This window comes from Arachis ipaensis, chromosome B5, assembly GCF_059453495.1.
Source record: "Arachis ipaensis isolate K30076 ecotype BB chromosome B5, ASM5945349v1, whole genome shotgun sequence".
Lineage (NCBI taxonomy): Eukaryota > Viridiplantae > Streptophyta > Magnoliopsida > Fabales > Fabaceae > Arachis > Arachis ipaensis.
The window spans coordinates 44,630,930-44,647,153 of NC_142440.1; the positions used below are offsets into that span (position 1 = coordinate 44,630,930).

Here is a 16,224-nt window from a genome sequence, read left to right on the forward strand (position 1 = left end):
GTGCATCAAAGTCTTGCTCTTAATCATGGGATCATGCATCATCCAATTTATCATATAATTCATACAAAATTCTCATGAAATCATGTAAAGTGCACAATGTATGCTTGAATCAAGATGTAAGTGAATATCTACCTAAAACTAGCTTATTTCCTAAGAAAATGCATGAAACTACCTTAAAAACAGTAAAGAAAAGGTCAGTGAAACTAGCCAAAATGCCCTGGCATCAAAAAGACACCTGTAGAAGCTCAGGAACTCATTAAAATGGTTGCAAATAACCAATTCATGTACACTTCTGAAAGAAATCCTGTGAATAATGGGACAACTCAAAAGAAAGGAGTTTTTGAGATTGACACTCTGAATGCCATATTAGCTCAGAATAAAATATTGACTCAGCAAGTCAATATGATTTCTCAGAGTCTGTCTGGAATGCAAGCAGCAACAGGCAGTACTAAAAAAGCATCTTCTGAAGAAGAAGCTTATGATCCTGAGAACCCTGCAATGGAAGAGGTGAATTACATGGGAGAACCCTATGGAAACACCTATAATCATTCATGGAGAAATCATCCAAATCTCTCATGGACAGATCAACAGAAGCCTCAACAAGGTTTCAATAATACTAATGGTAGAAGAAATAGGTTTAGTAATAGCAAGCCTTTTCCATCATCTTCTCAGCAACAGACATAGAATTCTGAGCAGAGTCTCTCTAGCTTAGCAACTATAGTCTCTGATCTATCCAAGACCATTCTCAGTTTCATGAATGAAACAAGATCCTCCATTAGAAATTTGGAGGCACAAGTGAGTCAGCTGAGTAAGAGAATTACTGAAACTCCTCCCAGTACTCTCCCAAGCAATACAGAAGAGAATCCCAAAAGAGAGTGCAATGCCATAAACACGTCCCACATGGCTGAATGCATAGAGGAGGGAAAGGCAGTGATTTCCACTGAGGAAGACCTCAATGGACGTCCACTGGCCTCCAAGGAGTTCCCCAATGAGGAACCAAAGGAATCTGAAGCTCATATAGAGACCATAGAGATTTCACTGAACCTACTTCTTCCATTCATGAGCTCTGATGAGTATTTTTTCTCAGAAAAGGATGAAGATATTGCTGAAGAGCAAGTTGCTAAGTACCTTGGAGCAATCATGAAGCTGAATGCCAAGTTATTTGGTAATGAGACTTGGGAGGATGAACCTCCATTGCTCATCAATGAACTGAATACCTTGGTTAGGCAGAAATTACCTCAGAAGAAACCAGACCCCGAAAAATTCTTAATACCTTGTACCATAGGCACCATGACCTTTGAGAAGGCTCTGTGTGACCTAGGGTCAAGTATAAACCTCATGCCCCTCTCTGTAATGGAGAAACTAGGGATTCTTGAGGTGCAAACTGCAAGAATCTCACTAGAGATGGCAGACAATTCAAGGAAACAGGCTTATGGACTTGTAGAGGATGTCTTAGTAAAGGTTGAAAGCCTTTACATCCCTGCTGACTTCATAATCCTGGACACTGGAAAGACTATGGATGAATCCATCATCCTTGGTAGACCCTTCCTAGCCACAGCAAAAGCTGTGATTGATGTTGACAGAGGAGAATTGGTCTTTCAAGTGAATGAGGACTACCTTGTGTTTAAGGCTCAAGGATCTTCCTCTGTAACCATAGAGAAGAAGCATGACAAACTTCTCTCAAAGAAGAGTCAAACAGAGCCCCCACATTCAAACTCTAAGTTTGGTGTTGGGAGGCCATCATCATGCTCTGAGTGTCTATGAGGCTCCATGAGAGCCCACTGTCAAGCTATTGACATTAAAGAAGCGCTTGTTGGGAGGCAACCCAATTTTTACTTATCTATGTTAAATTTCCATTGTTCCTTTATGTTTTCTTAGGTTGATGATCATGTGAGGTCACAAAAACAACAGAATAATCAAAAACAGAATGAAAAACAGCATTAAAAATAGCACACCCTGGAGGACGAGCTTACTGGCGTTCAAACGCCAGTAAGGGTAGCAGAATGGGTGTTAAAATGCCCAGTCTGGCACCATTTTGGGCATTCAACGCCAGAAAAGGGCACCAGACTGGCGTTTAACGCCAGAAAAGGGCACAAAGCTGGCGTTTAAATGCCAGAAAGGGAAGAAAAGCTGGCGTTAAACGCCAGAAATGGGCAGCAACCTGGCGTTTAACGCCAGGATTGGCAGTCAGAGAACGTTTACATGCCAGAATGGATCAGGGATGAGAAATCCTTGACACCTCAGGATCTGTGGACCCCACATGATCCCCACCTACCTCAACTCACTCTCTCTCTTCTTCACACTTTCCAATAACACCCTTCCCCAAATACCTTTCACTAATTACCTCTATCTCTCTTCCCCATCACCTCTTCACCAATCACCCCCTCACAATACAAATTCGAAAACAACTTTCCCTCCCAAACCCAACCCCTAATACACGAATACCCCTCCTCACCACCTTCATTTTCACACATCATACACACTTCTCTCCAACTTTGCTGAACCTACACTAACCCTCCATCTCCTCCATTACTTCTTCTTCTACTCTTTTCTTTCTTCTTTTGCTCGAGGACGAGCAACCATTCTAAGTTTGGTGTGGAAAAAGCTAAAGCTTTTTATTTTCCATAACCATTTATGGCACTGATGAGCGGATAATTTATATACTTTTTGGAATTGTTTTTACATAGTTTTTAGTATGATTTAGTTAGTTTTTAATATATTTTTATTAGTTTTTAAATAAAAATCACATTTCTGGACTTTACTATGAGTTTGTGTGTTTTTCTATGATTTCAGGTATTTTCTGGCTGAAATTGAGGGACTTGAGCAAAAATCAGATTCAGAGGTTGAAAAAGGACTGCAGATGCTGTTGGATTCTGACCTCCCTGCACTCAAAGTGGATTTTCTGGAGCTACAGAACTCCAAATGGCGTGCTCTCAATTGCATTGGAAAGTAGACATCCAGGGCTTTCCAATAATATAATAGTCCATAATTTGCCCGGGTTTAGATGACGCAAACTGGCGTTCAACGCCAGCTTCTTACCCTATTCTGGAGTTAAACACTAGAAACAGGTTGCAAAGTGGAGTTAAACGCCAGAAACAGGTTACAAACTGGCATTCAATTCCAAGAGAAGCCTCTACACATGTAAAGCTTAATGCTCAGCCCAAGCACACACCAAGTGTGCCCCAGAAGTGGATTTCTACATCATTTACTTATCTCTGTAACCCTAGTAACTAGTTTAGCATAAATAGGACTTTTTACTATTGTATTTACATATTTTAGAACATCTTTGGACGTTTAGTTCTGAGATCATGGAGGCTGGCCTCTCGGCCATGCATAGACCTTGTTCTTATGTATTTTCAACGGTAGAGTTTCTACACACCATAGATTAAGGTGTGGAGCTCTGCTGTTCCTCGAGTATTAATGCAAAGTACTATTGTTTTTCTATTCAATTCAAGCTTATTCCTATTCTAAGATATTCATTCGCACCCAAGAACATGATGAATGTGATGATTATGTGACACTCATCACCATTCTAACTTATGAACACGTGCCTGACAACCACTTCCGTTCTACATGAAGATGAGATAGAATGAGTATCTCTTAGATATCTAATACAGGGGACCGAGTCCGAGATATTAGAGTCTTCGTGGTATAAGTTAGAACCCATGGACGGCCATTCCTGAGATTCGGAAAGTCTAAACCTTGTCTGTGGCATTCCGAGTAGGATCCGGGAAGGGATGGCTGTGACGAGCTTCAAACTCGCGAGTGTTGGGCGTAGTGACAGACGCAAAAGGATAGTAAATCCTATTCCAGTATGATCGAGAACCGACAGATGATTAGCCATGCAGTGATAGTGCAATTTGGACCATTTTCACAGAGAGGACGGGATGTAGCCATTGACAACGGTGATGCCCAACATACAGCTTGCCATGGAAAGGAGTAGGAATGATTGGATGAAGACAGCAGGAAAGCAGAGGTTCAGGAGGAATGAAAGCATCTCTATACGCTTATCTGAAATTCTCACCAATGAATTACATAGGTATCTCTATCCTATTTTATATTTTAATTATGTTTTAATTATCAATTATCTATAACCATTTGAATCTGCCTGACTGAGATTTACAAGGTGACCATAGCTTGCTTCAATCCAACAATCTCCGTGGGATCGACCTTTACTCGTGTAAGGTTTATTACTTGGACGACCTAGTGCACTTGCTGGTTAATTGTGTGAAGTTGTGACAAAGTGTGATTCACGTTTGAGAGCACCAAGTCTTTGGTGCCATTGTTGATGATCGCAATTTCGTGCACCAAGTTTTTTGTGCCGTTGCCGGGGATTGTTCGAGTTTGGACAACTGACGGTTCATCTTGTTGCTCAGATTAGGTAATCTTATTTTAATTTTAAGCTTTTTATTTCTTATTTTCGAAAAATACAAAAAAAAATTTCTCCTTTTTCGTTCTTCCCAAAATAATTTTCGAAAAAACTAAAAAAAAAATTTAATAAAATCAAAAATATTTTATGTTTCTTGTTTGAGTCTAGAGTCAAATTTTAAGTTTGGTGTCAATTGCATATTTTTTAATTTTTCCTTAAAAAATTTTCGAAAATTCATGCATGATGTTCTTCATGATCTTCAAGTTGTTCTTGATAAGTCTTCTTGTTTGATCTTTAAAATTTCTTGTTTTGTGTCTTTTCTTGTTTTTCATATGCATTCTTGAATTCTTAGTGTCTAAATATTAAAAATTTCTAAGTTTGGTGTTTTGCATGTTTTCTTTTATTGAAAATTTTTCAAAAATACATACTTGATGTTCATCATCATCTTCAAAGTGTTCTGGTTGTTCATCTTTGCATTCAATGTGTTCTTGCATGTTTCCTTTATTTTGATCCAAAATTTTCATGCATTGAGTCTTTTTGATGTTTTTCTCTTTCCTTGTTAAAATTCAAAAATAAAAAAATATCTTTCCCTTATTTTCTCATAAATTTTTGAAAATATGAGTTGACTTTTTCAAAACTTTTTAAAATTTAGTTGTTTCTTATGAGTCAAATCAAATTTTCAATTTAAAAATTCTATCTTTTTCAAATCTTTTTCAAAAATCAAATCTTTTTCATTTTTTCTTTCATTTTTTCGAAAACTTTATGATTGATTTTCAAAATCTTTTTCTTATTTCTAATTCATATTTTCGAAATTAATGCTAACAATTAATGTGATTGATTCAAAATTTTTAAGTTTGTTACTTGCCTATCAAGAAAGGTTCAATCCTTAAATTTTAAAATCATATCTTTTTGTTTCTTGTTAGTCAAGTAATCAACTTTAATTTTCAAAATCAAATCTTTTTAAATTTCTTTTTGAAATCTTTTTTCAAATTAAATGTCAATCACATCTTTTTCAAAATCAATTTCAAAATCTTTTCTAACTTCCTATCTTTTCAAAAATTAATTTTCAAATCTTTTTCAATTAACTACTTGACTTTTTGTTTGATTTTAAAAGTTTACTATTTCAATCATATCTTTTTCAAAACTACCTAACTAATTCTCTCTCTAATTTTCGAAAATCACCTTCCTCTTTTTCAAAATTTCTCTTCAATTAACTAATTCTCTCTCTAATATATTTAATTTTCAAAATTCTCTCCCCCTCATCTCTTTCTAATTATTTTATTTATTTACTAACACTTCTCTTCATCTAAAAATTTGAACCCTCTCTTCCTCCTGGTGTTTGAATTTCTCTTCTTCTATTCTTTTCTTCTTCTACTCACATAAAGGAATCTCTATACTGTGACATAGAGGATTCCATATTTTATTTTCTTTTTTCTTCTTTTTCATATGAGCAGGAAAAAGGATAAGAACATTCTTGTTGAAGCTGATCCTGAACCTGAAAGGATTCTGAAGAGGAAGCTAAGGGAAGCTAAAGCACAACTCTCTGGAGAAAATCTGACAGAAAATTTCGAAAAAGAAGGAGACATGTCCGAAAATAATAACAATGCAAGGAAGATGCTTGGTGACTTTACTGCACCAAATTCCAATTTACATGGAAGAAGCATCTCAATCCCTGCCATTGGAGCAAACAATTTTGAGCTAAAGCCTCAATTAGTTTCTTTGATGCAATAGAATTGCAAGTTTCATGGACTTTCATCAGAAGATCCTTTTCAGTTCTTAACTGAATTCTTGCAAATCTGTGATACTGTTAAGACCAATGGGGTTGATCCCGAGGTCTACAGGCTTAAGCTTTTCCCGTTTGCTGTAAGAGACAAAGCTAGAATATGGTTGGATTCTCAACCTAAAGATAGCCTGAACTCTTGGGATAAGCTGGTCACGACTTTCTTAGCCAAGTTCTTTCCTTCTCAAAAGCTTAGTAAGCTTAGAGTGGATGTTCAAACCTTCAAACAGAATAAAGGTGAATCCCTCTATGAAGCTTGGGAGAGATACAAGGAACTGACCAAAAAGTGTCCTTCTGACATGCTTTCAGAATAGACCATCCTGGATATATTCTATGATGGTCTGTATGAGCTATCAAAGATGTCACTGGACCATTCTGCAGGTGGATCCATTCACCTAAAGAAAATGCCTGCAGAAGCATAGGAACTCATTGACATGGTTGCAAATAACCAGTTCATGTATACTTCTGAAAGGAATCCTGTGAGTAATGGGACGCCTCAGAGGAAGGGAGTTCTTGAAATTGATACTCTGAATGCCATATTGGCTCAGAACAAAATATTGACTCAGCAAGTCAATATGATTTCTCAGAGTTTGAATGGAATGCAAGCTGCATCCAACAGTACTCAAGAGGCATCTTCTGTAGAAGAAGCTTATGATCCTGAGAACCCTGCAATAGCAGAGGTGAATTACATGGGTGAACCCTATGGAAACACCAATAATCCCTAATGGAGAAATCATCCAAATTTCTCATGGAAGGATCAACAAAAGCCTCAATAAGGCTTTAATAATGGTGGAAGAAACAGGTTTAGCAATAGCAAACCTTTTCCATCATCCACTCAGCAACAGACAGAGAATTCTGAGTAGAGTCCATCTAGCTTAGCAAATATAGTCTCTGATCTATCTAAGGCAACTCTAATTTTCATGAATGAAACTAGGTCCTCCATTAGAAATTTGGAGGCACAAGTGGGCCAGCTGAGTAAAAGAGTCACTGAAACCCCTCCTAGTACTCTCCCAAGCAATACAAAAAAGAATCCAAAAAGAGAGTGCAAGGCCATTACCTTACTTGGTGTGGCCGAACTTAAAGAGGAGGGGGAGGACGTGAATCCTAGTGAGGAAGACCTCCTGGGACGTTCAGTGACCAATAAGGAGTTTCCCTTTGAGGAACCAAAGAAATCCGAGGCTCATATAGAGACCATGGAGATTCCATTGAATCTCCTTCTGCCCTTCATGAGCTCTGATAAGTATTTTTCCTTTGAAGAGGATGAAGACATTACTGAAGAGCAAGTTGCTAAATACCTTGGTGCAATCATTAAGCTGAATGCCAAGCTAATTGGTAATGAGACTTGGGAAGATGAACCTCCCTTGCTCACCAATGAACTAAATGCATTGGATAGGCAGAAATTACCTCAAAAGAAACAGGATCCTGGTAAATTCCTAATTCCCTGTAACATAGGCACCATGACCTTTGAGAAGGCTATGTGTGACCTGGGGTCAGGAATAAACTTAATGCCACTCTCTGTAATGGAGAAACTTGGGATCTTTGAGGTACAAGCTGCCAGAATCTCTTTAGAGATGGCAGACAACTCAAGAAAACAGGCTTATGGACAATTAGAGGACGTGTTAGTAAAGGTTGAAGGCCTTTACATCCCTACTGATTTCATAATCCTAGACACTGGGAAGGATGAGGATGAATCCATCATCCTTGGAAGACCCTTCCTAGCCACAGCAAGAGCTGTGATTGATGTGGACAGAGGAGAGTTGGTCCTTCAACTGAATGAGGACAACCTTGTGTTTAAAACTCAAGGATCTCCTTCTGTAACCATGGAAAGGAAGCATGAAAAGCTTCTCTCACTGCAGTGTAAACCAAAGCCCCCACAGTCAAACTTTAAGTTTGGTGTTGGGTGGCCACAACCAAACTCTAAGTTTGGTGTTGAACCCCCACATTCAAACTCTAAGTTTGGTGTTGGGAGGTTCCAACCTTGCTCTGATTATCTGTGAGGCTCCATGAGAGCTCACTGTCAAGCTATTGACATTAAAGAAGCGCTTGTTGAGAGGCAACCCAATGTTATTTAATCATATCTATTTTATTTTCTTTTTGTTATTTTGTGTTTTATTAGGTTGATGATCATGTGGAGTCACAAAAACTACTGAAAAATCAAAACAGAATGAAAAATAGCATTAAAAATAGCACACCCTGGAGGAGGAGCATTCTGGCGTTTAAACGCCAGAAACAAGCATCTGTCTGGCGTTTAACGCCAGAAACAAGCACCAAGCTGGCGTTAAATGCCAGAAACAGGCTACATTTGGGCGTTTAATGTCAGAAACAGGCAGCAGTCTGGCATTAAACGCCAAGATTGCACAGCAAGGGCGTTTTACACGCCTAATTGGAGTAGGGATGTTAAATCCTTGGCCCTACTGGATCTGTGGACCCCACAGGATCTCCACCTTTTCTTCTCTCCTCTTCACACCTTTTCATAACTCTCTTCCACAAATAACCTCCACCAATCACCTCCATTACTCCTCCAAAACCATCATACAACCCACCTACACCCACCCACTCAAATTCAAACCATTCACACACCTCCATCTCCTCTATTTTCTTCTTCTTCTTCTTCTTCTTTCCCTCTTTTTTTGCTCGAAGACGAGCAAACATTTTAAGTTTGGTGTGGTAAAAGCATAGCTTTTTATTTTTTCATAACCATTTATGGCACCTAAGGCCGGAGAAACCTCTAGAAAGAGGAAAGGGAAGACAAAAACTTCCACCCCCGAGTCATGGGAGATGGAGAGATTCATCTCAAGGATCCATAGCTCAGTAGTAGAGAATTTGACTGCAAAACAAGAGATCATGGACCTCAACAAGAATTCCTCACCATGAAATCCCTGAGATGCCTCAAGGGATGCACTTCCCTCCACAAAACTATTGGGAGCAAATCAACACCTCCCTAGGAGAATTAAGTTCCAACATGGGACAACTAAGGATGGAGCACTAAGAGCACTCCATCATCCTCCATGATATTAGAGAAGATCAAAGAGCTATGAGGGAGGAGCAACAAAGGCAAGGAAGAGACATAGAGGAGCTCAAGAGCACCATTGGTTCTTCAAGAAGAGGAAGACGCCACCCTCACTAAGGTGGACCCGTTCCTTAGTCTCCTTGTTCTTATTTTCCTGTTTTTCGGTTTTTGAGCCTTATGTGTTATTTATGTTTGTGTCTTTCCTATATGATCATTAGTGTTTAAATGTCTATGTCTTAAAGCTATGAATTTCCTATGAATCCATCACCTCTCTTAAAATGAAAACTGTTCTAAAAACAAAAGAACAAGAAGTACATGGTTTCGAATTCATCCTTGAAATTAGTTTAATTATTTTGATGTGGTGACAATACTTTTTGTTTTCTGAATGAATGCTTGAACAGTGCATATGTCTTTTGATATTGTTGTTTATGAATGTTAAATATGTTGGCTCTTGAAAGAATGATGAAAAAGGAGAAATGTTATTGATAATCTGAAAAATCATAAAATTGATTCTTGAAGCAAGAAAAAGCAGTGAATACAAAAGTTTGCGAAAAAAAAAGAAAAGAAAAATGGCAGAAAAAAAAGAAAGAAAAAGAAAAAGCAAGCAGAAAAAGCCAAGAGCTCTTTAAACCAAAAGGCAAGAGCAAAAAGCCAATAGCCCTTAAAACCAAAAGGCAAGGGTAATAAAAAGGATCCAAGGCTTTGAGCATCAGTGGATAGGAGGGACTAAAGGAATAAAATCCTGGCCTAAGCGGCTAAACCAAGCTGTCCCTCACCATGTGCTTGTAGCGTGAAGGTGTCAAGTGAAAACTTGAGACTGAATGGTTAAAGTCAAGGTCCAAAGCAAAAAAAGAGTGTGCTTAAGAACCCTGGACACCTCTAATTGGGGACTTTAGCAAAGCTGAGTCACAATCAGAAAAGGTTCACCCAGTTATGTAGCTGTGTTCAAGAATCAACATACTGAACTAGGAGAATCAATAAAACTATCTAAATTCTAAGTTCCTATAGATGCCAATCATTCTGAACTTCAATGGATAAAGTGAGATGCCAAAACTATTCAAGAGGCAAAAAGCTACAAGTCCCGCTCATCTGATTGGAGCTAAGTTTCATTGATATTTTGGAATTTATAGTATATTCTCTTCTTTTTATCCTATTTGATTTTGAGTTGCTTGGGGACAAGCAACAATTTAAGTTTGGTGTTGTGATGAGTGGATAATTTATACGCTTTTTTGGCATTATTTTTACATAGTTTTTAGTATGATTTAGCTAGTTTTTAATATATTTTTATTAGTTTTTAAATAAAAATCACATTTCTAGACTTTCCTATGAGTTTGTATGTTTTTCTGTGATTTCAGGTATTTTCTGGCTGAAATTGAGGGACTTGAGCAAAATTCAGATTTAGAGGTTGAAGAAAGACTGCAGATGCTGTTGGATTATGACCTCCCTGCACTCAAAGTGGATTTTCTGGAGTTACAGAACTCCAAATGGCGCGCTCTCAATTGCGTTGGAAAGTAGACATCCAGGGCTTTCCAGCAATATATAATAGTCCATACTTTGCCCGAGTTTAGATGACGCAAACTAGCGTTCAACGCCAGCTTTCTGCCCTATTCTGGAGTTAAACGCCAGAAACAGGTTACAAACTGGCGTTCAACTCCAAGAGAAGCCTCTACACGTGTAAAGCTCAATGCTCAGCCCAAGCACACACCAAGTGGGCCTCGGAAGTGGATTTCTGCATCATTTACTTATCTCTGTAACCCTAGTAACTAGTTTAGCATAAATAGGACTTTTTACTATTGTATTTACATCTTTTGGAACATCTTTTGACGTTTAGTTCTGAGATCATGGAGGCTGGCCTCTCGGCCATGCCTAGACCTTGTTCTTATGTATTTTCAACGGTAGAGTTTCTACACACCATAGATTAAGGTGTGGAGCTCTGCTGTTCCTCGAGTATTAATGCAAAGTACTATTGTTTTTCTATTCAATTCAAGCTTATTCCTATTCTAAGATATTCATTCGCACCCAAGAACATGATGAATGTGATGATTATGTGATGCTCATCACCATTCTCACTTATGAACACGTGGCTGACAACCACTTCCGTTCTACATGAAGATGAGATAGAATGAGTATCTCTTAGATATCTAATACAGGGGACCGAGTCCGAGATATTTAGAGTCTTCGTGGTATAAGTTAGAACCTATGGACGGCCATTCCTGAGATTCGGAAAGTATAAACCTTGTCTGTGGTATTCCGAGTAGGATCCAGGAAGGGATGGCTATGACGAGCTTCAAACTCGCGAGTGCTGGGCGTAGTGACAGCCGCAAAAGGATAGTAAATCCTATTCCAGTATGATCGAGAACCGACAGATGATTAGTCATGCAGTGACAGTGCATTGGGCCATTTTCACAGAGTGGACGGGATGTAGCCATTGACAACGGTGATGCCCAACATACAGCTTGCCATGGAAAGGAGTAGGAATGATTGGATGAAGACAGCAGGAAAGCAGAGGTTCAGGAGGAACGAAAGCATCTCTATACGCTTATCTAAAATTCTTACCAATGAATTACATAAGTATCTCTATCCTAGTTTATATTTTAATTATGTTTTAATTATCAATTCTCTATAACCATTTGAATCCGCCTGACTGAGATTTACAAGGTGACCATAGCTTGCTTCAAGCCGACAATCTCCGTGGGATCGACCTTTACTCGCGTAAGGTTTTTTACTTGGACGACCCAGTGCACTTGCTGGTTAGTTGTGCGAAATTGTGACAAAGTGTGATTCACGTTTGAGAGCACCAAGTCTTTGGCGCCATTGTTGATGATTGCAATTTCGTGCACCAGGCACCTAAGGCTGGAGAAACCTCTAGAAAGAGGAAAGGGAAGGCAATTGCTTCCACCTTCGAGTCATGAGAGATGGAGAGATTCATCTCAAAGGTCCATCAAGACCACTTCTATAAAGTTATAGCCAAGAAGAAAGTGATCCCTGAGGTCCCTTTCAAGCTCAAAAAGAGTGAATATCCGGAGATCCGACATGAGATTCGAAGAAGAGGTTGGAAAATTCTCACCAACCCCATTCAACAAGTCGGGATCTTAATGGTTCAAGAGTTCTATGCTAATGCATGGATCACCAAAAACCATGATCAAAGTGTGAACCTGGACCCAAAGAATTGGCTTACAATGGTCTGGAGAAAATACTTAGATTTCAGTTCGGAAAACGTAAGATTGGCATTCAACTTGCCAATGATGCAAGGAGATGCACGCCCCTACACTAAAAGGGTCAACTTTGATCAGAGGTTGGACCAAGTCCTTATATACATTTGTGTGGAAAGCGCTCAATGGAAGAGAGATTCAAGAGGGAAGCCGATTCAACTAAGAAGGCTTGACCTCAAGCCAGTGGCTAGGGGATGGTTGGAGTTCATCCAATGCTCAATCATTCCCACTAGCAACCGGTCTGAAGTTACTATAGACCGGGCTATCATGATCCATAGCATCATGAATGGAGAGGAAGTAGAAGTTCATGAGGTTATATCCCTAGAACTCTACAAGGTGGCGAACAAGTCCTCTACTTTGGCAAGGTTAGCCTTCCCTCATCTCATTTGTCACCTCTGCAATTCAGCTGGAATTGACATAGAGAAAAACATCCTCATTGATGAGGACAAGCCCATCACTAAGAAAAGGATGGAGCAAGCAAGAGAGCCCACTCATGGACCTCAACAAGAGCATGAGGAAATTCCTCATCATGAAATCCCTGAGATGCCTCAAGGGATGCACTTCCCTCCACAAAATTATTGGGAGCAAATTAACACCTTCCTAGGTGAATTAAGTTCCAACATGGGACAACTAAGGGTGGAACACCAAGAGCATCCCATCCTCCTTCATGAAATTAGAGAAGACCAAAAATCCATGAGGGAGGAGCAACAAAGGCAAGGAAGAGACATAGAGGAGCTCAAGCATTCCATTGGATCTTCAAGAGGAAGAACTAGCCGCCATCACTAAGGTGGACCCGTTCTTTAATCTCCTTGCTCTTATTTTTTTGTTTTTTGAAAAGTATGCTTTATGTTCTATCTATGTTTGTGTCTTTATTAGATGATCATTAGTGTTTTAGTGTCTATGCTTTAAAGTTATGAATTTCCTATGAATCCTTCACCTTTCTTAAATGAAAAATGTTTTTAATTGCAAAAGAAAAAGAAGTACATGAATTTCGAATTTTAAAATAGTTTAATTATTTTGATGTGGTGGCAATACTTTTTGTTTTCTGAATGAATGCTTGAACAAATGCATATTTTTGAATTTGTTGTTTATGAATATTAAAATTGTTGGCTCTTGAAAGAATGATGAAAAAGGAGAAATGTTATTTGATAATCTGAAAAATCATATAATTTATTTTCGAAGCAAGAAAAAGCAGTGAAAAACTTGCAAAAAAAAAGGCAAAAAAATAAAAGAAAAAGAAAGAAAAAGAAAAAGCAAGCAGAAAAAGCCAATAGCCCTTTAAACCAAAAGGCAAGGGTAAAATAAAAAGGATCCAAGGCTTTGAGCATCAGTGGATAGGAGGGCCCACATGAATAAAATCCTGGCCTAAGCGGCTAAACCAAGCTGTCCCTAACCATGTGCTTGTGGCATGAAGGTGTCAAGTGAAAAGCTTGCGACTGAGCGGTTAAAGTCGTGGTCCAAAGCAAAAGGAGTGTGCTTAAGAGCTCTGGACACCTCTAACTGGGGACTCTAGCAAAGCTGAGTCATAATCTGAAAAGGTTCACCCAATAATGTGTCTGTGGCATTTATGTATCCGGTGGTAATACTGGAAAACAAAATGCTTAGGGTCACGGCCAAGACTCATAAAGTAGCTGTGTTCAAGAATCAACATATTGAATTAGGAGAATCAATAACACTATCTAAATTTTGAGTTCCTAGATGCCAATCATTCTGAACTTCAAAGGATAAAGTGAGATGCCAAAACTGTTCAGAAGCAAAAAGCTAAGAGCCCCGCTCATCTAATTAAGACTGATCTTCATAGATGTTTTCGGAATTTATTGTATATTATCTTCTTTTTATCCTACTTTGTTTTTAGTTGCTTGGGGACAAGCAATAATTTAAGTTTGGTGTTGTGATGAGCGGATAATTTATACGCTTTTTGGCATTGTTTTTACATAGTTTTTAATATGTTTTAGTTAATTTGTTTATACTTTTATTAGTTTTTAAATAAAAATTATATTTCTGGAATTTAATATGAGTTTGTGTGTTTTTCTGTGATTTCAGGTATTTTCTGGCTGAAATTGAGGGACCTGAGCAAAAATCTAATTCAGAGGCTCAAAAAGGACTGCAGATGCTGTTGGATTCTGACCTCCCTGCACTCAAAATGGATTTTCTGGAGCTACAGAGGCCCAATTGGTGCGATCTTAATTGCGTTGGAAAGTAGACATCCTAGGCTTTCCAGCAATATATAATAGTCCATACTTTGCCCGAGTTTTGATAACGCAAACTGGCATTTAAACGCCAACTTTCTACCCTATTCTAGCGTTAAACACAAGAACTGGCATAAAAGCTGGAGTTAAACGCCCAAACTGGCACCAGAGCTGGCGTTTAACTCCAAGAAAAGTCTCTACATGTGAAAGCTTCAATGCTCAACCCAAGCACACACCAAGTGGGCCCGAAAGTGGATTTCTGCATCATTTACTTATTTCTATAAACCCTAGGTTACTAGTTCATTATAAATAGAACCTCTTGCTATTGTATTTTCATCTTTTAATCATGTTTTGATGATTGAACCCTCTTTGGGAGGCTGGCCATTCAGCCATGCCTAGACCTTCTTTCACTTATGTATTTTTCACGGTGGAGTTTCTACACCCCATAGATTAAGGTGTGGAGCTCTGCTGTTCTTCATGAATCAATGCAAAGTACTACTATTTATCTATTCAATTCATGCTTATTCTTATTCTAAGATATTCATTCACACACAAGAACATGATGAATGTGATGATTATTTGACACTCATCACCATTCTCACTTAAGAACGCGTGCCTGACAACCACTTCCGTTCTACATGAAAGCAAGCTTGAATGTGTATCTCTTGGGTTTCCAATCTAAGATTAGAACCTTCGTGGTATAGGCTAGAATTATTGGCGGCCGTTCCTGAAATCCGGAAAGTTTAAACCTTGTCTGTGGTATTCCGAGTAGGATCTGGGATGGGATGACTATGACGAGCTTCAAACTCGCGAGTGTTGGGCGTAGTGACAGACGCAAAAGGATCAATGGATCCTATTCTAATATGAGTGAGAACCGACAGATGATTAGCCGTGCGGTGACAGCGCATTTGGACCATTTTCACTGAGAGGACGGACGGTAGCCATTGACAACGGTGATCCCCCAACATACAGCTTGCCATGGAAATGAGTATGAATGATTGGATGAAGGTAATAGGAAAGCAGAGGTTCAGAAGCAGCAAGCATCTCCATACGCTTATCTAAAATCCCACCAATGAATTACATAAGTGTTTCTATCTTATTTTCTGTTTTAATTATATTTTAATTATCAAAATCTCATAACTATTTGAATTCGTCTGACTGAGATTTACAAGGATGACCATATCTTACTTCAAACCGACAATCTCCGTGGGATCGACCCTTACTCACGTAAGGTATTACTTGGACGACCCAGTGCACTTGCTGGTCAGCTGCACGGAGTTGTGTGAAAAGTGTGCGATCACGATTTTGTGTACTAGGCAGTTATGGCAAATTATATATCATTGCGAAGCCCCAGATGTTAGCTTTCCAACGCAACTAGAATCGTGTCATTTGGACCTCTGTAGCTTAAGTTATGGTCGATTTAGTACCAAAAGGTCAGGTTGGACAACATTAGCAGTTCCTTCAGTTTCTTGTATTCCTTCCACTTTTGCATGCTTCTTTTCCATCCTCTAAGCCATTCCTGTCCTGTAAATCCTGAAATCACTTAACACACATATCACGGCATCAAATGGTAATAAGAGAGGATTAAACATAGCAAATTTAAGAGCAACGAAGCATGTTTTCAATCATAGCACAAAATCAGGAAGGAAAACGTAAAACATGCA

The 16,224-nt window shown here is 38.7% G+C and overlaps 1 protein-coding gene and 1 non-coding gene across 2 annotated transcripts; one reads left to right on the forward strand and one right to left on the reverse strand.

Annotated features, from left to right (window-relative positions):
- The first annotated feature begins 900 nt into the window (after positions 1-900).
- LOC148564027 (uncharacterized) lies at positions 901-8,146 on the forward strand. The gene is made up of 2 exons (XM_088486992.1): positions 901-1,011; positions 7,328-8,146. The coding sequence occupies exons 1-2, from the start codon at positions 901-903 to the stop codon at positions 8,144-8,146; spliced, it is 930 nt and encodes a 309-aa protein (XP_088343118.1).
- Positions 6,347-6,454, reverse strand: LOC148564028 (small nucleolar RNA R71). Its single transcript, XR_015885361.1, has one exon. It is a non-coding gene; the product is annotated as a small nucleolar RNA R71 (small nucleolar RNA).
- Positions 8,147-16,224: the final 8,078 nt, after the last annotated feature.